The 22,491-nt window shown below is 41.4% G+C and overlaps 1 protein-coding gene across 1 annotated transcript; it reads left to right on the forward strand.

Annotated features, from left to right (window-relative positions):
* Window positions 1-350: 350 nt before the first annotated feature.
* On the forward strand, window positions 351-21,265 carry LOC137016677 (ladderlectin-like). The gene is made up of 7 exons (XM_067380818.1): window positions 351-423; window positions 3,598-3,662; window positions 4,023-4,058; window positions 10,675-10,754; window positions 11,272-11,397; window positions 20,052-20,163; window positions 20,444-21,265. Exons 2-7 carry the CDS (start codon window positions 3,605-3,607, stop codon window positions 20,500-20,502), a joined length of 471 nt encoding a protein of 156 aa, XP_067236919.1. The 5' UTR covers window positions 351-423; window positions 3,598-3,604; the 3' UTR covers window positions 20,503-21,265.
* The last annotated feature ends 1,226 nt before the right edge of the window (window positions 21,266-22,491 follow it).

Below are 22,491 nucleotides of genomic sequence, written 5' to 3' on the forward strand. Positions count from 1 at the left end.
ATTTATCATTGTGGTTATGATTATGGTTGATAAACCTACTAATATTACTTATTACTCAACAATTAGTTAATAGTCATATGCCTCAACAAGTAAAATAATTACATAATGATACTTTTAGAAATCATTAGATAATGATTAAAGTAGACAACTGAAAGATGAAATGCATGGCCTTGGAAAAATGTGGCAATTACTTCTGTGGTGTTTTTTTCTGAGAGTCATGTGATTTAGAGAGATCAGACATCTCAGGAACATGCAGATCCTTTCTGATTGGCTGACACTCATCTTACGTAACATGAGTACACTTATTTAAACCCACAATGTAGTGGAAAAATAATACATCAAGAGTTCAAGAAAACAAGACACATCTCTGATATACTATCCAGCAGAAACACTCAGTTTGCTGTTCAGAACACATTTCCTGAGGTTTGAATTTTTTACATTTACATTTATTTCACATTTTGCCTATATATAAACGCTTATCATCAGGTTTATGTTCTGTTATGTGGAATCTTATTTTGACATTCTTTTCTGTTTACTTCACTTTCTGTTTCAATGCTCTGTTTAGTTAGTTTCAGTTTCATTGGTTACTGTGTAGGTCCTTGTTTCTGTGCATGCTGACCACATTGTACCATTTATTCATATAGTAATAAATAAGTAAATAAAAAATAATGGTGATACAGCATATCGTGCTATTGAGCCACTCAAAATTACAGCGATGGTAATTACTATCCTGACAGTCTTGTCCGTTTTGTCTCTGTTCAATGTCTTTTTGTGTGTCTTGTGTTGGTTCCTGCCATGTCCTGTTCCACCTTCACGTCTCTCCTGTATGTATAGGGGAACAATATGTAAAGTCTTGGGAATAAAGGGGTAACAACCAGGAAAATAACAAATTATTTATGCTGTAAGAATTTTATAACTAAGGGGTACTTACACTGTTATGATAAACAACAATCTTACATTTGGAAGCAATTTAGTGAGACAGTACACTGATTAAGTTGTTTCAAGGCAAGTAGAAAGAACTATTGCAATCTTTTTTAATACATGGGGAAACATACTTTTGTTTCATGTAGTTACAGGGTAAGTATGACATTACGGGCCATAAGTGAAAGTGGTGCTTGTTACACTCTTGTTTCATGTAGTTACAGGGTAATAAAAAAACAAACAACAAAAAAAACACAAACAATCTGATATCACTGACTCCGAAACTTTTATTTGAAAAACAACTTAATTAAAAACAGGTCTATAACACTTATTATTCATTTATTCATTTTTAATTTCAAATTCTAAAGTCCTGACAGAAAGTAACACGTTTTGTCCCTTTTTTGTTGTTGTTTCTCTTGCTTGGCTTCCTCCTCTTGTTTCTCAGCTGATGCGATCCAACCCTCACATACACGCGTGCAGGTGACAGTTGGTCGAAAGTTTAAAATTTTGAAAATACCAATTATTTTCTTACAAACACTTATCGTTTCACTTCAGAAGACATCGATTTATCCATTGGGGTCATATGGATTACTGTAGTTATTGCTGTTTTATGCTTCGACTTTTGGGAACACGTGAGCTTGCATTATAAAGCATTCTCAGATATTATTTATTTTTCTAAAAACCTTTGTTTGTGTTCATCTGAAGAAGGAAAGTCGTATACATCTCAGATGGCATGAGGGTAAAAGATGAGTAAACATTTCCGGGTGTACTGTATTTTCTTTTAATTCAGAATAGAAAACGACATCTCTTAAGAAAAAAAAAGAAGAGGAACAAGAGGAGGAGGAAGCCAAGCAAGAGAAACGAATAAGAAGTGTTGTAACTTTAAATCTGTAAGTTTTGAAATAAGTTGTTTTTCAAATAAAGTTTTCCAAGTGATATCAGATTGTTTGCGTTTATTATTATTAATATTATTACTTACCCTGTAACTAAACAAGAGTGTAGCAAGCACCACTTTAATTTACGGCCCCTAATATCATACTTACAGTGGCGGAGCCAAGAATTTTTCATAGGGGTGGCCAGGCAGGGGCCAGTAACCAGTCTGGGGTGGCACAGAAATCTTCATTATTTCAACATAAAAATGAGTCTGACTATAATGTACTGGAAATGTGCCTACAACACAACTGAATACAGATAATTTGTACTTAATTGTAACTGAGATAGTCAATTAGATCATGAAACGCTGAGTGAATTTGACCTTTTTTTTTTTTTTATCATTCCTCACTTGCAGGCATATTAATAAAGGGGCTCACACTATAGCTAAATTTCAACTTGTTCAGTCAGTTCTGGTTTTCAAAACCCCCAATTGCTTGTTCTACATTGTTTCATCTCCATGGATGAGACATGCATATAACTGTAGTTCACAGATTATACATAAAATTCAAAGAAGTTTGAATAATCAATGAACTCTTCAACAATTGTGAGTTTGTTTCAAAAACTAACTGAAAAAAATATACTCTAAATTTTTAACTTTCTATATTGTCAAAATAAATAATTGCAACAGTTATGTCATACCTAAATTAAAGAGCACATAAATAACAGGAAAAAACTAATTATTTTATGCATTTAAATGTTATACATGTTTGTTTGTACTTTATAAATGAACACAATTAGCATCTTCTAGTACAAATGCACAGTTCTCACATTTATTAATATATTAATCTCTCGCATTAAAAAAAATTACATATCAGCTTGTGCCTTATATTGTGATCTCACATACTGTAGCAGAATATTTTAGTCCAGAGACATGTGACACACATATACATATCAAATAGGCCTACATGCATGCATACACAGTTTTAATGCAGCTTTAATCGCCTTTTTGGTTATTTCATGACTTAATAGACGACAGAACTACGACGTTGCATGCTTGTAGTTTCTTTTGCGCTTTATTTATAGTGAGCAGTGGCGTAGCGTTTGGGCATGCAAGGTATGCACGTGCATATGGGCCCGAGCGAACTGGGGGCCGCTATTACGAGCTTAACCCTATAGTATACTTCGGGCATCCGCGAACCGCAAAATTTTCGTCATTAGGAGGGTTCGCGGATGTTCGCACTCCCCGTCAACGCGAAGCTCAATTTTTGTGATGGGACGGACAGTGTGTGCCCATGCGAGAGTGAATTGAGTGCTATTGTATTTAAAAATGTATTTAGATATCACTTATAGTACATTTGAACCCATAGTGTACTACAAGTAGTAACTAAATATATATTTTTTTAAATACAGAGATAGAATATTAAAAGCACATTTTAGTTCATATTTCATGGTGTCTCAAAATAGCACAGTTGAGTACACTTAGATGTTCTTAAAATGATCTTAAGAAGTACTAAAGGACCATTTTTAGTATATTAAGTACAAAATTAGTGCACGAAAATAGAGCACTTTTAGTACATTATAGAAGTGTACTTTTTTTCACCTGGGGTCTTATCTAGAGAAACCATCAGTCATTTTCTTAAAAAAATAAAATAAAATGTATGTACTTTTTAACCACAAATGCTCGTCTTGCACTGGTTCTGCAATCCACCAAGTACATATTGATCTATTGAACTGGTTCTTGTCACAAAAATACAAATCTTTGTAATAATTATTAATGTATAATTGTGTTTTAAATCTATGCAGAGAAACGATGGCGTTGTGGACTGTCTATCTGTCTCTCGGTCTTCTGGTCACTTTGAATGCTTCAGGTAAAACTATTATTCCACGTCTCACATCAGAACTGTTATTTTAACATGAATTGAAGCACATCTGGGACTCTGTAATGACTGATCAGAAGCAGGAATGATATAATACAGGATGTGCACCTGAGTTTGTCTCTGAATTGTTATAATATTAAGACTATAAAATGACAATAATTATCATCATCACTGATCATTATCTGAACATTATATCAGCTAAAGTTGTTGATTCTTATGAATTTCTTTTTAAATGATTAATTTTGACAATAAAATATGCCTGTTAATTTGAAATATATATTTATTAGTAGTTGTAGCAGCACTACTGCTAGCAGTTCTGTTTTTAAAATGTAGTATTTCTTTCTTTTTAAGTGGAAACACGTCCTTTTGGAAATAAACGTTGTGGCGGTAAGTCTTCTCTTGTCTTCTTCTCTTGTCAGTGTGTATCTCTAGTACAGTAAAAAAGTCCAAAACCTGTGCATTTCTCCACCTTAACAAGTGTGTGTAACACCTGATGATCATGTTCTCCAGTGTGCTTTAAAATGTTCTAAAGAGCATCTTGGAAGCAATTTTAAATCTTTTGCTTATTTAAGGCGCACTATGTAGCTGTTACAGTTTGGTTGTATCAAAGATGAAGCAATATCAGACTTCTACAAAACGTCTCGGTTACGTATGTTACCCCTCGTTCCCTGAAGGAGGGAACGGAGACGTACGTCAGTAGTGACCGACGAATTGGGATATCGCTAGAGAGCCCCTATCAGCTTCGAGAGAACTAAAACAAGCCAATGGAATTGGCGTGCGATATTTGCATAATGCGCACCTCCCCTAACAGGTGGATATAAAAAGGGGGGCAGATGCAATCGCACTCTGTTTTTCGCTGAGGAGACAACCGGTGTCCGCACTGCAGCGAGGTTACAGAAACTGTGGCGACGGGACATACGTCTCCGTTCCCTCCTTCAGGGAACGAGGGTTACATACGTAACCGAGACGTTCCCTTTCAGTCGGTCACGTTCGACGTACGTCAGTAGTGACCGACGAATTGGGATCCCAACTAAAACGCCACAGCTACGAAACCCCTTCCAGTGCCCAGCGCAGGCTCTAGCCGCCCGTCGCACCAAGAGGACGGAGAAGGGGGCGAGCTTACGCCGGGAAGTCTACTGCTGTTCCGATATACCCACTAAGTAAACTAGACTGCACTGGGGAAGCGAACCCGTAAGGAACGCTGCGGAAACCACTACCTACCCAGAGGGGAAGGAATTTACATGTAAAACATATGGACTGGCCCGCAGGGCAGAACGCATATGAGTCCCTGGGATAGCTCCACCTGAGTAGGGGGAGACTCATCTGACAGGAGAAAGCAGAAGCTCTGCTAAGGGAAAGACACGGGCTCACCGTAGGGAGTAACCATGGACAATACACATATAGAATCACTCACGTAGAGGGATTGCAACATATGGAACCCAACCAACAGACAACATCGAAGATGGATGTTGGTCTGGCATCAGACACTCCGCAATGCCCGAGCCGAAGGTGGAGGTGGAGGAACTCGACAGGGTTCACCGAACGGGGAACACGACTGGAGTCAACAGATGCACATATCCGGCCCAGGGGGCGGGAGTGGCATTGCAAGCCGGCTGGTGGAAGCGAGTACACGGGAAGAACCAGCTTACACGTAAGCTAAAAACCCTAGCAAACGTGTTGGGTGTCGCCCAGCCCACAGCTCTACAATCTGTCAGCGATGCGCCATGAACCAGCGCCCAGGAAGAGGCCACTCCTCAGGTGGAGTGGGCTCTCAACCCGAATGGGAACATAAGCCAGGGCGATGGCATCCACTAACCAGTGGGCCATCCTCTGCTTGGAGACAGCCTTTCCCTTCTGCTGGTCTCCGTAACAGACAAAGAGCTGATCTGAGGTCCTAAGCTTCAAGTTCTATCCACGTAAACACGCAGGGCGCGAACTGGACAGAGCGAAGCTAGGGCTGGGTCTGCCTCCTCCGAAGGCAGCGCTTGCAGGTTCACTACCTGATCTCTGAAGGGAGTGGTAGGAACCTTGGGCACAGATCCAGGCCGGGGTCTCAGGAAGACGTGAGAATCCCCAGGCCCAAATTCCAGGCACGATTCGTCGACCGAAAATGCGTGCAGGTCCCCTACCCTCTTAACATGAGGCCAATGCAACCAGGAGGACGGTCTAAGAGACAGTACTTTTAACTCGACTAATTGCAAAGGCTCAAGGGATGACGTCGAAGTTAGCTAAGAACTAAGGTGAGATCCCTAGAGGGTAAGGAGGGTGGGCAAGGAGGATTCAGTCCCCTCGCCCCCCTCAGGAACCTGATGATCAGACTGTGTTTCCCCAGGGCTTGCCATCAACTGCATGGAGATGTGCAGCGAAGCGGCAACATACACCTTGAGGGTGGAGGGAGACAGCCTTCGCTCCAAGCCCTCTTGCAGGAAGGAAAGCACAGATCTGACCGAGCATGATCGGGGGTCCTCTCGTCTTGCGAGAGGAGCACCATTCAACGAATAGGTTCCACTTCAACGCATAGAGGCTCCTTGTGAAGGAGCTCTAGCGGAAGTGATGGTGTCTACGACCGCCTGCGGGAGATCACCCAGAACCTCCGCATCCCGTCCAGGGACCACACGTGGAGGTTCCACAGGTCGGGACGCGGGTGCCATAGGAAGCCCCATCTGAGTCAGGAGGTCCTTCCTCAGAGGAATCGGCCAAGGAGGGGCTGTCGTGAGGAGCATTAGGTCCGAAACCCGGGTCCGAGTGACCAATATGGAGCCACTAACAAGACCTGCTCCTCATCCTCCCTGACCTAGCACAGGAGCTGTGCGAGAAGGCTCACTGGGGGAAAACGCATATTGCGTAGGCCCCGGGGTCAGCTGAGTGCCAGGGTATCCGTGCCGAGCGACTCGCCAGTCAGGTAAACCACTGGCCGAGGGCAGTTCCTGGGGAGGCAACAGGACTACCTGGGCCTCGCCGAAGTAGTGCCAGATCAGCTGGACCGCCTGGGGATGGAGCTGCCACTTGCCCGCAAGTGGAGGCTGCCGTAAGAGCTCGTAGTCTGCACGGTTAAGCACACCTGGGACATGAGTGGCCTGAAGCGACCTCAGATGCTTCTGACTCCATAGCAAGAGATGCGACAGGAGCGTAGACCAGCCTGATGGTTGATGTACGCAACGGCCGCCGTGCTTGTCCGAGCGGACCAGTACGTGCTTGTCTGACAGCAGCTCCTTGAAGCGGCCCAGTGCAAGACATACTGCTAGCAACTCGAGGCAATTGATATGCCAATGCAGTCGAGGCCCCGTCCAAGACCCGAAACCGCATGCCCGTTGTACATGGCCCCCCATCCAGTGGTAGAAGCATCTGTGTGGACCACAGCGTCCAAGGGGCACTCCCGCCCGCAGGAACAAAGGGTCCGACCACCGGATGAGGGTAGGGCGGCAGCTCCGTGTCACGAGGACACTGAGCGTGCTGCGCTGCCACGGCCATCTCGGGACCCAGTCGCGGAGCCGGTGTTGAAGCGGCCTCATATGGCGCAACCTGATCGGCGTGAAGAGCGGCTGCAGATGCCACATGCCCCAGGAGCCTCTGAAGTCTTTCAGTGGGGCCGCCGTCCTGCGCTTGAGCGAACTCAGGCAGTTCAACACCGACTGGACGCGCTCCTCAGAGAGGCGCACAATCCGGGCGACCGAGTCTAGCTCGAGACTGAGAAAAGAGATCCTCTGCCCGGGGGCGAGTTTGCTCTTGTCCCAGCTGACCCAAAGACCCAACAGGCTGAGGTGAGCTAAACCATCTCCCTGTGTACGCACAACTGCTTCGCGAGCTGGCCAGGAACAACCAGTCGTCGAGGCAGTCGAGAATGCGAACGCCCTGTTCCTTGAGGGGAACAATGGCCACCTCCGCAACCGTGTAAGGCGTGGAGCGACAGGGCCAGCCCGAAGGGTAGGAGTTTGTACTGACATGCTCGACCCGAGCGCAGAATCGAGACATGAAAGTATGCATCCTTCAGGTCGAATGCTGCAAACCAAACCCCGGGACGGACGCACTCGAAAATGCGCTTCTGCATGAGCACCTTAAACGGCAGCCTGAAGGTACCGGTTCAAGACGTGCAGATCCAGGATTGGCCATAGCCCACCGCCCTTTAGGGTACAATGAAGTAGGGCTGAACCTGACTTCAAATCGGCTGGAGGGACCGGCTCGATTGTATCCCTCGCCAGGAGGACAGCAATCTCCACTCGGAGAACAGGTGCAATGTCCAACGACACCTAAGTGAAGTGGACACCCCTGGACGCCGGAGGACACTGGGCGAACTGAATCGCATAGCCGAGTCTGATAGTACGAATGAGCCAGCGGAACGGGCTGGGGGCACTAACCAGGCCTCCAGACACCGAGCCAGCAGAACCAAACGCACCACAGACGTACCGGGGGTGGGGCAGCGAACCAGAGTACGGGGACCCGACTCGGGCGGCGTGGTAGCGGCCCAGAGTGTGATCAGACTCTGCGAGGTAGCAGTGCGTATGGGAGACGGCACACGGGGCGCGGCCTGCACCAACACACTGACACCTGCTGGCGAGGTGAGAGGGGGCTGGGAGTAGCAACGCGGGGCGCTGCACACCGCCAGCCACACTCTTGGGACGTAGAGGATCGGAAAACAGTTCTTAGTGGGTACCGAACAGACCAATTCTCCACCCGGCCCTCCTCCGGGGGAGGGAGCGATGCGAGCATCGTCTTCCCCGAAAGAACCGTTTACGTCAGCTCCAGGTCGCCATATCTCCAGGACCGTCTCCCGCTAGTCAGGTGACTGCGGGTTGAGCGGGCTGGGTTCAAGGCCAGTTTGTGAGATGAGCGCATCGAGAAAGCACACTTTGACGACGGCACATTCCAGCAAGACTCGCCAGGGGTGTTTCTGGACCACCATGGTGGACATTGTCTGGCCAGGGGCCTTCGCTATGATTTGCATTCTGCGTAGCTCAACCCCGACTCAGAACTACCCACATGAAATGAGTGCTTTGACCTACCGCCGACTTGCCAGGGGCCAAGACTCATGCAGGGCAGAGGTGGTGTGCCCGTAGTACTGCCACCCCACCCTAGGGGATAGTGAGAGAGAAAAAACTTGTAGTGCAGATTATGACCCTCTTGGCGTTCCATATTAACGCCAAAAAGGGCCACAAACTGCCAAGTTTTTTCATGCACATCCGGGCTAAGCCAGGGGGTGGGGCAAGGCGAGTACGCGTCGCACGACACCCCCAGGGGCCCGGGAAATCATGGTTGCCAAGTCTGAATCCGATTCGGCATGAGCACGCCACAACCGTGGGACGCTCAGCCTCATCTTCATTTTCAGAGCCCATCAATACTCTCTCCAATGTAGCAGTCGACATCTGATCCTCTGCTGGAGCCCTGACTAAGATGTTAGGTCCTCCATATTTATTTTAAGGAGGACCAGCAACACATGCAGAAGCTACCAGCCATGTTGGACAGTGAACGTGGCCGCCCAACTGGACGACACACGGCACCCTGGGCACCGACGTGGCCATGTTGTATCTAAACATGATCCACCCACGAACATAGTCACAACATGTTTGCGATGCACTAGAGGAGTGGGGGGCCCACGGAGAATGACTCGGCAGGTATTGCCCCACTGTGATCCTCTGGTCACCCAGGCTTATTAACCAAAGTAGCACTTTTCTGATTCAGAAAAATAACTAGATCGGGGAATAAGTGAGGGGACTCCACCTCATTAAAGGCAGCCGAGTCTCGACCGTGCATCTAGAGCGCCAGACAGCGCGCAGGGTTGCCGTGGCAACGCGCGCTGTCAGCCGGCAATTCGACGGCACACGGCGCGCTGAGCGCTCAAGCCCTTACGAGAAAGGCGAGCAAACAACGCGCCGACGTGGACATATTTCCATAAGAAAATATGACCACCCACAAACACAGTCTCAGCACGCTAAGCAGACATGAGAGAAAGTGATCGTGGCCGTCATTGAGGATAGGAAACGACCGCCTCCAGAAACGCACAGACAGAATGACATCTTGAAAAAGACGCAGTGTCTGTCTGTGAAGCTCTTTTAGAAGGGGAAACTTCAGCTCTTTTGTGTCGAGACACACAGGGAGCGTCACGACGTGTTTAGAAAAACACAGGAGGAACCAGACCAAATCGCAGACCAACCAGTGGAATTACAGCGGAACGCTGGGAAAACAGTAGATGTCTCCACCCGGCTCACTCCAACTCGCGACCTCGCTGCAGGTGTCGTCACACCAACACAAGCGCCGAAACTTCTTCAGAGGCTTGAAGTTCAAACAGCCGCAGGACACCAGGTGGGCTCCGAAGCGAAAGACAGAGTGCGATTGCATCTGCCCCCCTTTTTATATCCACCTGTTAGGGGAGGTGCGCATTATGCAAATATCGCACGCCAATTCCATTGGCTTGTTTTAGTTCTCTCGAAGCTGATAGGGGCTCTCTAGCGATATCCCAATTCGTCGGTCACTACTGACGTACGTCGAATGTGACCGACTGAAAGGGAACCGGGTTATTTATTAAACAAAGGATCAGAACGTCAACCAAACACACATTGCAAACAATAGAATGGACAAGGAGTGCAGGGAGTGAGTCCAATATAAAGGGTGTGCTAAACAAGAAGACCAGGTGCAGGCAATCCAGGGAGAACGGGAGAGATGATGAGGGAAGTGAGTTTAGGTGTGGAACAGGGAGGATCATGGGAAACTGAGTCGAGAACAGGCGTGGATGTGACAGTATAGCTTTTTTGTTCAAAATAAATAAAATTTAAATAATGAGTCAACACATCATCAATCATTCTTAAAAAACGTGATTCATTGGTTCACTATGGTAAGTCTATTTTAAGTGTTTATATTTTAGACCTGTCAGAACAGTTTTTGTTTTTTTTTTAACCGGTAAAGGGCCAAAAGTTACATAGTGTACATTTAAATGAAAGTCATTCATTTAATTACATGAAAGGTCATTAAAGGTAACCGCATAATAACAAACAAAACTTCCATTTAACAGTTTGTCAGGCAGGATGGTCTGCCTTTGGATGCAGATGCTTCAAGTTTTTCAGTTCCCAATACACGTGGGCTGGAGCCGAGGTATGATACATTCAGCTTCTAATATGACATTAAAAATAATATAAGAATATTCTTGGATTAACTTTGTAAACATCTGTGACACCTGACAGTTATCATAGGAAAATCATTTCAACTTGTTCCTCAGATAAAAACAAACAAAAAAATATATGTTAACAGTAAAGAAATTACAGTGGAGCTCCAGGATGTGAACAAACATCACTGTGATAATACTGAAACATCATAATGATCTGAAAATACAGACACAACACATTTCATGTTATCATGAGAGGATCACTTAAAAACTTTATCTATGTGAAGTTATATCTAATCTATATACAATATAACCAGAACCTTTTCTAGAAAAGTAGTCCCACCTCAAATGGCAGATTTTATATTTCACGGGTAAAATAAACAATAAATAAACAGCACAGTGAGTAAACATTATTTCGATGATAACTGAAGGCATGTCACAGATTTTGGAATATTCATTTAAAATAACATGTTAACTTTGTGTTTGCTCGTGTCTCTGCCTCTACAGAAATTCTGTTTGAACTATGATGGGAACCTTGCTTCTGTACACAGCCATGCTGAGTACATGTTCATACAGAACCTGATTAAACACCAAAGTTCCTGGATCTGGATTGGAGGCTATGATGCTGTTGAGGTATGCAATTATTTTTTGATCATACTTTCTGTGCTACTGGGCATTTATAATTACATTTACATTAAAACTGAAAAACATTTTTTCAAAATGCACAAACATAGACATCTTTTTATTATTTTTGGTCCTCGGTGAAAAAAATTACTAAGTTATTGGTAGCACATCCTCACTGGAGTATATTGCTGGTTTGAAACCCGCCACAGGACTTGGTCAAAGATTGTTGAAATATAGGAGTGACCCGTTTATTTGTCAACACAACAACTCAGTTATTAGCAAAGTTTGAACAGTTGGCTTTCAGAATGTGTGTTTATTCTATAAAACAGAAAATATAGAGTAATATAAATATACATGATAAAAACATTAAATGTTCTAAACAGAAATACACATGATGAATATTTTGTGAAAAACAGAATTAAAAAGAGTAATAATTGACCTTTCGCCGGGAGTTTGATTGACAAGCGATCTAACCAATCAGAACGTCGCATCTGCCATTTTGTCCGACAAAGCAGCCAGTAGTTAAAAGATTAACCTCTATGGAAGGCCATTTCAGCATAAAAACGTTACTCGTCGTATTTATATTTTTACTAGTAACAATTAAATTAAAGAGCTCTATAATTTAATTTGTACTAGTAACAATTACAATTACAGAGCTCTATAATTCAATTTTTACTAGTAACAATTATAATTGTAGAGCTCTCTAATTGAATTCTTACTAGTAACAATTACAATTACAGAGCTCTATAATTCAATTTTTACTAGTAACAATTATGATTGTAGAGCTCTCTAATTGAATTGTTACTAGTAACAATTACAATTAGAGAGCTCTACAATTCATTTATTACTAGTCATATGTCTCCATTGACTTCCATTCATTTTTAATTATAGAGCTCTGTAATTCAATTGTTACTAGTAACAATTACAATTATAGAGCTCTCTAATTCAATTTTTACTAATAACAATTACAATTATAGAGCTCTCTAATTCAATTCTTACTAGTAACAATTACAATTATAGAGCTCTCTAATTCAATTTTTACTAGTAACAATTATAATTATAGAGCTCTCTAATTCAATTTTTACTAATAACAATTACAATTATAGAGCTCTGTAATTCAATTCTTACTAGTAACAATTACAATTATAGAGCTCTCTAATTGAATTCTTACTAGTAACAATTGAATTACAGAGCTCTCTAATTGATTTATTACTAGTAAAAATACACATTAAAGATATGTGTAATTGCAGAGCTCTATAATTGAATTACAGAGCTCTCTAATTCAATTGTTACTAGTAACAATTGAATAAGAGAGCTCTGTAATTGAATTATAGAGCTCTATAATCATAATTGTTACTAGTAACAATTGAATAAGAGAGCTCTGTAATTGAATTATAGAGCTCTATAATCAAATTGTTACTAGTAAGAATTCAATTTTAGAGCTCTCTAATTCAATTGTTACTAGTAACAATTTGATTATAGAGCTCTCTAATTGAATTACAGAGCTCTCTAATTGAATTTTTACTAGTAAGAATTAAGTTACAGAGCTCCATAATTCAGTTCTTACTAGTAACAATTAGAATTAGAGAGCTCTGTAATTGCAATCTTACTAGTACAAATTGAATTACAGAGCTCTACAATAGCAATTCTTACTAGTAAGCTCTGAGCTCTGTATTCGGCGACATATCATTATGCTAATCGTGCCTTATGCATATTCAACTGGGGTCAGTGGTGTAACTTTGTTTTACAAAGTGGGTGGGACAAGAATGTGTATGGGGGGGGGGGGGATGTTGTATTATTATTACAATAATAATAATAATAATATGATTTTAAAATGATAAATGTGTTCAAATATGATAGTTTTCCTACATCTGCTATAATACAATGTCGTTAGTCTCGAGAGTATGTACATTAGTTAATAAATACGACAATCCGCCTTTGATAATTGAATGTTCTGATGGACTAGTGGCAGTTTCTCCGTTTAGGGTGCAAGAGGTTCCTGGTTCTAACCGTGCGTTCACACCGCCGCCGGCGAGAGCGTCAACAGTCGCCTTGGCCGCCCTGCCAACAAAGCTGTACTGTTCGTTCAAACCGCCGCCGACGGGAGGATCAAAGTAAATGACAAGTCGCGTCAACCAATCAGAAGCCTCTCAAGCGAGGACCTCTACATTCCAATTGGTTGCCGCCGAACCGCGTCATAGCTCATTACCATAAAGTTAACCTGATTTCAACTCTCCTCGACGCTCTCACCGTCCAAGACGCGCCGTGCCGCTCTCGCCGGAGCTCGCCGCCGGCTCTCATTGAAAATGAATGACTAGCGTCACTTTGACGCTCTCGCCGCCGGCGGTGTGAACACACCGTAATCCAACCATGTGTATTTTTTTTTTTTTTCTCATTAAAACCAAATATTTTCATCAGTGATTGTACATCAAGAGCAGAGACACGTTTATATGTATTTTGTTTTTTGTGATTTCAACGTATCGAATAGAGAGTCTCCGCAACAGCGATAGATTGAACTGCTAATCCGTGTGCACGAGCGCTGTGAACCATGTTGCACGCGCCTCTGATAACAGTGACAACGATCACTCAACAACATAATTTCAAAAACAACACATCCCAGCGCCAAATCGCCTATTATTAACACAAATTGATAATCAACTAGAGGTGTTTATTTTGTATTAGATATCCGCGATAATCATTCTATTATTGCATAACAATACTAAACACTGTAAATATTTAAAAATGAATTTATACTCCTTAATATCAAGTTTGTCAAAACACTTTGGGTGGCTTAGGGCATTTCACCCTATATTATGTCCAGTGACATGGAGTGTTCTTGGCTCTTAGCTTTACCAATATACAAAGGTGAATGAATACAACGACTAAATATAGGCTTTCATCTCAGGCATCATCTTAATTTTGCTTTAATGTGAACATGATTAATATGTTACCTAAGTCTGTAAAATATTTCAGGATACTTTAGAACCACAGGGCTTTTATTTTGAAACGCACTTTTGTAGGCGGGAAATCTGCAATCTGTTTTGCATCTCATGAATAGTTTTTACTAGTAATAATACAATTATAGAGCTCTGTAATTAGAATTGTTACTAGTAAGAATTGAATTAAAGAGCTCTCTAATTCAGTTTTTACTAGTAACAATTGAATTAGAGAGCTCTCTAGTGGAATTGTAGAGCTCTGCAATTGGATTATTACTAGTAACAATTGAATTACAGAGCTCTACAATTCAGTTGTTACTAGTAAGAATACAATTGCAGAGCTCTATAATTCAATTAGAGAGCTCTACAATCATAATTGTTACTAGTAAAAATGGAATTAGAGAGCTCTATAATTGTAATTGTTACTAGTACAAATTAAATTATAGAGCTCTTTAATTTAATTGTTACTAGTAAAAATATAATTACGACGAGTATATGCTGGAACGTTTTTATGCTGAAATGGTCTTCCATAAACCTCGGTGGAGTTAAACTTGAAAAATGGTGTGTATTGACGTCTTTCCGCGTTTGAAACAACATTCATTCTCATGTTCATGGACTAATAGTAAGAGATGATCGGTTTTTACGAGCGGTTGAGCTGAGGATCTACAGCAATCTGTCACGACCATGGTCACGACACATTAAAGAGCAACAAAATGGTTTTTATTGTTTGAATTTATTTAATAACTACACGGTTTGAAAGCTGGGACTTTTTTAATATCATATAAGTAACCTGCTCTGTCTTGTCTGTCGATGTGTGGTCAGTATCCTCTTTGTTCCGCGATGTATTTTTCACTGCGTGTGGAGTGACAGCGCCACGGCTTGTCGGACAAAGCAACAGTAACTAAGGGGGGCGGGGACAAGGGGTGCTGAACAAAGCAGCCAGTAGTTAAAACAGTTCCATTTTTTTTTTCTGTAAGTGGAATAGGTGAAAATGAAAAACATGAACATGAAAAAAAATATATAAAAGGAAATAAAACAGAAAACATACCTGATCGACATAGAAACAAATTTTCCTTTTTGGACGGAGAATGAAATGATTTTACCTCGTAATACTGCTTTGCCTGTTTCCCAAAGTAATGAGGCTGATAACTTTGGTGAGTCGTTTATTTCTAGGAAGGATGTACACTCTCTTTTAAGATAACTGTCAAACTCTGGGTCTTTAAGGAGTGATATGTTAAAGCGCCATCTACTGATGTGTTTATGTAAATTAGTTGGATTCCATATGAACGTTACTGGAGCGTGGTCACTGATGCTGATGGAGTGGATTTTGTGCTCAGAGATATTTGGTATGATTGAATTGCTAGTTAGGAAAAAGTCTATGCGAGAGTAGCTATGATGAACTGGTGGGTAAAATGTATATTCTCTGTCAGTTGGATGCTGTAGCCTCCAACCATCGCCAAGGCCAAAATAATATAATAATATATTATGGCTGGGATGATATTGTTGAGGGAAGGGTGATGTCCTTGTCTTTGAATAACTGTCCATCAATATGCAATTTGTCCACTGTAAGTATTGCTCTTTTGCCTTCTTTTATCATTTGCTTGCGGATGGGGATTAGCTGTTTACGTCTATGGATGATTAATTGTGGAAACTGGTCGTTAAGTCCGTAGTGAGTGTCCTTTAACTGTTTTATCCTGCCCCCCCCTCCACCCCCCAACCCCTTTTCCCCACCCTTCTAGGGGTCAGCCAGCTGTTTTTTTCGTTCAGTGGCTTGATATTACCGGTATGAATTTTCATGTTCCAAAATGTTGTGAAAATAAAACAGCTCGCCCTCGTTCATTTCAGGGGTTCTATTTAATTACCATTTGTGCATTTAATTCATTGTGCCTTGACACCAGTTCAAAACTGAGTCCCAAAAGTCCGCGTAAGAAGCATAAAGCCTCGTTTACACTGCACGCGTGTGCGTTGCATTGCGGCTTCGGCAAGGTTTTGTTCCGTCTTCTGAGCGGTGTCAACTCACACCAGAAGCATTTCAGAAGCGAAGGATTCTCGAGACCACGAGATTTGCATGTCTGGCGTTTTTTCATTGATTTTTTTCATGTTTTTAATGGCTAAATTGTTATATTTTGTCCGGTTTTATTGTGTTTATTGCTATGCCATACTTTATTTTGCTGTAGCCATACAGATGAAATTAATACACTTAAAATTCCAGTTATGGACAACAAAAACGAAGAAATTTCAAGTTTTTCAACTTCGAATCTCTTGTTGTCAGTTTCTGGCATCGTAGTGATGCGAAGCAGAAGTTTACACAGGGTGATTATTTTGACTTTATTTTGTATTTGAGCTGCGCGTCATTGACGCGGCGTCCATCAAAAATAGGCGAGGCGCCTATCTTTAGCGAAGTGGCGCGGCGAGCTTCTGGGACGCTTCTCAAACGCACCGCGGCGCGGTTGGTGTAAACACGAGCATTGACTAGAGTGGCCGCGAATCAGCTCCGGTAGCCGCGTCGCAGCCGTAACGTGCCGCACACGCGTGCAGTGTAAACGAGGCTTAACACGTACAGACTCCATGTAGGCCTATGATTCGCTCTTTTGTTGTTCTGTTTTCTTTCAGGATCAAAAATATAACAAATGAAAGCGTTTATCTGTATTTCCGACTGATGAGAACTATGCATATACATTCATAAATCAGTCAATTTTGTATTTTATTATGAGATATTTTATTCTAATGTGATCAGTGACTCAAGCACTGATGGACCAAAGAGCGCGCATTTCGACATTTGCAGTAAAAACTTGAAATATAAATTCTCAGAAAATGCATTTAATACCAATATATTAAAACGTCTGTTTATATACTCCATTAATAAAGGAGTCCAGACATTGGAAAAATATCAGTCCACATGCGTTTTATATTTAATATGAGGGAAATAGACATGCATGCATGCGTGACACAAAAAAAATCTTTAACTTTTAGGTAGCAAAATATTTTTTAGTAATTCTGTCAATTACACTAAGGTTATTACATTGTCTGCTATATATTTGCTTCTTATTTATTAAATACGGGCAATTGATTGATAAAACATTGATCAAAATTAAGATACAATTTATACAAAACGAATATCTTTTAAAAAGAGTTTTATATAAAACAAAACTTGATGAAGTCGTCAAAATCATGTTTTACCAAAAACAGCGCCGTTGCTAGGAGGGCGCCAGCGCCTCTGCCTTTCAGCGCCTATGCTTTGCGAGTGGATGATAGCCCTGAAGACGCCTAGCAATGATATACCTTTAGTGGTAGTATACCTTTAGTTAAGTTATACCTTAAGAGTCTTCGTAGCGCGCTAAGAGACAATGTTATCGGGAAACGCAGCCCAGGTATGATGCATTTCATGCGTAATGGAGATTCCAAAACGCTCTTCTTTGGTCAGAACCATGGAGAGCGATCGCGGATAGGTCTTTCCTATGCAGCGAAACTTTTAACAATGCAACAAAATATTTAAAGAGCTTCAAGCTATTAAAATCTATATTATGTAGCTATGTACGCACAGATAATATAACAGTAGGCTATATTAGTAAATATTTTTTATTAGGTTAAGCAGTGATTGGATAACGTTTTTTTTTTTTTTTTTATTTAACATTTTTAATTTAAGGCCCACCCACAATCGGTCTGGCCCATCCAAAACTGTTCTAGTTCTAGCCTAGGCCTGCTAAACTGTGGCCTATAGGGCCGCACAAAGCATAGATCTGCCTGGGACTTAAACTCAACCTCTGAACTCACCCAGAGAAAAAGGAAACTTAAGCAAAGCAAAGCTCAAAAAGCAAACAATGCCAGGTGGCCCAGAGGGCCGACCCAGACATTAGATCTATCTGAAATAAAGAGTGCCAACTCAAGAGAGGAGAGGGCAGAAGTGAACTACCCTCACAGAGAGGAAGTGGATCACTGACGCTGCTGGCACTTCTCACAAATACCTCAGTGAGCTTTCACCTGAAAACCCCATGATTTCAGCCACCGCTATGCCTCAGTACAAACAGGGCCATAACAAAACAGGCACAGATGCCAACACCTCTTCCTCAAAAAAAATGAGAGCAGAGCGTCTAAATAGACAGACGCTCAGAATTCACACAGACAGCGCGCTCAAGCACTGTCCACGGGTGCTCTTTTCCCAGACAGAAAAACACACAGATTGTGTGTGTCACCGAGTGTCAAACACCTGAGACTCGGGTGAACACACATTCTGAAAAGTTTGTAGACATAATAAAACATTCTTACCGGATTCAAAGAAATCACGATCAGACAAAACAGTCCCGAAAGACGAAAAGATACTGACTGATTCACTGGCAGCTCCTTTATACTTCCGGGCCGTGTCTTGATGATGTCATATTTGATACATTGCTTTTAGACACCGGTTCACATGTGACGTTCCCCATATGCGGTAAAACGCAGTGTAGAGTTCCCTTTTGAAAGGGAAATCACATTTTATTTTTGTATTTAAAGTAGTGCTTGATCCATCTATTCTTTAAAATTGTATTCGATGTGCTGAATTCAAGCACATTTAAGCCTCCAATGCAAACCGAATTAGTTAAGGTACCTTTTTTAATATAATGAGATTTATTTCTCCAAATTAAATTGTAAAGATTTTTATCTACTTCTTTAATGATGTTATTAGGGACTTCTAGTGAAATAGCAGGACAGAGCAAACAAGATAAATTAAACCTATTTTTAACTTTTTGAACCACAGGTTGAAAATTAAGCTGACCCCTTTTCTTTTCATCCTTACATATTTTGATTCCAAAATAGGAAACAACATTCTTTGCAGGGATGCCATTTCTATCAAGAAGTTCACTATTTTTCAGAGAAAACATTTATTTAAAGGGTTAGTTCACCCAAAAATGAAAATAATGTCATTAATTACTCACCCTCATGCCGTTCCACACCCGTAAGACCTTCGTTCATCTTCGGAAAACAAATTAAGATATTTTTGTTGAAATCTGATGGCTCAGTGAAGCCTACATAGGGAGCATTTCCTCTCTCAAGATCCATAAAGGTACTAAAAACATTATATCAGTTTATGTGAGTACAGTGGTTCAATATTAATATTAAAAAGCGACGAGAATATTTTTTTTGTGTGCCAAAAAACAAAATAACGATTTATATAGTGATGGCTGATTTCAGAGCAATGCACTGGAGTGTTATGAATCAGTGTGTCAAATCAGCGGTTCGGGGCGCCAAAGTCACATGATTTCAGCAGTTTGGCGTTTTGACACGCGATCCGAATCATGATTCAACACGTTGATTCATAATGCTCCGAAGCTTCGAAGTTTTGAAATCAGCGATCAGGGTACTATAATTAGTACAAAGGGTGGGAATTGGGAGAAGAAACTTCTCAACCTCACAGATTAACATCCTCCATGGTCGCCATCTGGCGCGTCTCCCTGTGCATTGGCAGCCATGTGATAGTCACCACTCACCATGATAATGTCATACTTGAGTGTTTGTATTATGAAACTCGATGTGAAATAGAGATAACTGAGTGATTTAACCCTTTCTTACATAGTTTCACATATTCTTTACTGATACCCTTTCAGTGAAACAATTTCTGTTTAGATTTCTGACATGTTTAAAGTGGGGTTAGGGTTCAAGAGGAATCATCTTTTAGATAATTAAAGATAAAATTAAGCTATGTAAACTGTGGATGTAAACACAATGTCATTTTTTCTCTTCTGTTCACAGGAGGGAGTTTGGCTCTGGAGTGATGGATCCCAAATGATGTATACAATATGGTCACCTGGAAATCCTAATAACATAGGTGGAAATCAGAACTGCCTTGAGATGCACTCTGGCAGTAAGTAACTTCTGTTAATGTTCATGAAATAACATGATGAATGTTCCATCAATCTGAATTGTGTTAGTCCAATTAGCAGAATATTAGCAGATACTGCTACATGTCATACTGTATCCAGAGGCTACAAAATAAAAATATCACAATGAAAAATTGTTGCTGAGATCAAATACTAATATTTCTGTGTCTACTATACTAAACATACTTAATAAACATTATTTAGTTTTTTTATTTTCATAATACACAAATGATAAAAATAACTATTTCTTCTGTCTTGCAACAGGTACCGACTGGAATGATGACAAATGTGATAATAAGAAGCCCTTTGTGTGTGTGCACTGAACCAGCATGTGAAGAATCAGTGTAGAAGAAACAAGCTTCTTTTGACTTTTTACTTTCCACTGGAAATGTTTAGTGGAGGCAAATAAATCGGTTAAAAAAAGTTTTTTTTTTTTTTTTTTTAATGTGGAAAAGTTAGTCACCAAATATATTAATGGCACTCATTTTGTGTCTCACCACCAGGTCATTATCCTGTACCTTCATTAAATGTCTAGTATTTACCCCATTTTTTCCTAAACCAAGTAGTCTAGGCTATATGACATTTTTTTTTTTCATATGCTGCAACTTTCCCCAGGTTACATGTATGTATATTTGTGTAGGTTTATTATTTGCCTGCCCTCTAGGGGCAGGAAAAGCGTGATCTACATTCTGTCTTATTTAGCAGATTCCGTACACCTGTGGACCATTATCCAGTGCAGGGATGGACAACTCCGGTCCTGGAGGGCCAGTGTCCAGCAGAGTTTAGCTCCAACCCTAATCAAACACACCTGAACCAGCTAATCAAGGTCTTTAGGATTAGTAGAAAGTTATAGGCAAGTGAGTTTTTATCAGGGATGGAGATAAACTCTGGAGGACACTGGCCCTCCAGGACCGGAGTTGTCCATCCCTGGCTTAAAGGAAGCCAAGTTGCCACACTTCAGGGGCAGAACTTGAGCGGCCGTCCCGAGATGGAGCTGCGCTCACTTTTGTGTTTAGCCATTTATTTTCCTGTCTATTTTCTCCAACTCATTGTTATACTTTGTCTTATTTCAATAAAATCCCCTAATGGACCGAGCCGTTGTGTCATCCCTCTCTTATATTATGGCAGTGGCTGCAATATATTTTTTTTCTTTTTCTCAGCTGTTTAGTGTGGGAGAAAGAATGTGTATGGCCGTGTCTTTGTCGTGATAGTTTGAATTATTTTTAGGTTTTGAGTAACTACAAGCGTCCCAGGTGAGTATTTACCCTATTTATTCTGTAGTCGTCGGGTAGGTTTGAACCTGCCACTTTGTTGTTTCGCCTTTTTTATTTTTAGTGGTTATTCGGAGTGGAGGCACGCTTCAGTTCACCTGCAGCTGATCTTGTTAATGGGACTGGTTTGCAGGTGTTCATGGAGGATGGCCCCAGCGTCGTTAAAGTGGCCTGAGAATGTCTGGTCGTTACTCTTGCAATGTGTGATAACCGGTAAAGCGCAGGAGGTATATGCTTTGTTGTTCATTTGAAGAATCTGCGGACTATAGAATTATTGAAGCTGCTATATTAAAAGCCTACGAGTTGGTACTGGAGGCATATAGACAGCTTTTTGATTGACTCTGTGCCCACCCTTGCTCTGCACAAGACAACTGATAGTCTAAAGCACATTAGGAAGGCAAGAAATGTCACAAATCAAGTCTTGACAAGACACGCTTGTAATTGAAAACCATTCCCGGTGACTACCTTGTGAATCTGATGAGGAAATGCCATGAGTGTGCCCAGAGATGGGCAGTATGTTAATTGCATGTATTTAAAATATGCATTCGATTACTTTTGAGTATTTTGTAATTTGTATTTTCCGTAAAGAAAAAATCTAATGTAATTTGTAATTAAATACTTTGAGAGAAAGTAATTTGTATTGAAAATACGTAAAATACATTAAAATATATTATTCTATTCTCGCATACAATAACTTTCATCACCGGGCTTAAAGGAAGGGTAGGGCATTTTCAGAGGGGCTAGCAATAGTGAGCTAGCTTTGAAAGCATAAGATCCCCATCTTCCCTTCACAGCGTCTCCAAAGCCACGCCTTCTCCAAAACACATCAACGCACAAAGCAGGGAGAAAAAGCATAATGAGAGACTGTGTTAAACTACCTCATGGCTCAAAGCAACATAACATTACAATAATAATGAACATAAACAACTTAAAGAGCACTGACCTGTAGCATCTGACTGCTGCAGATTCATTTTGGCGTTGATAGTGTTGCCAATGAAATGCATACATTCGAGTCACGAACCGCTCCTAGTATAACGTCAT

Source organism: Chanodichthys erythropterus, chromosome 3 (genome assembly GCF_024489055.1).
Source record: "Chanodichthys erythropterus isolate Z2021 chromosome 3, ASM2448905v1, whole genome shotgun sequence".
Lineage (NCBI taxonomy): Eukaryota > Metazoa > Chordata > Actinopteri > Cypriniformes > Xenocyprididae > Chanodichthys > Chanodichthys erythropterus.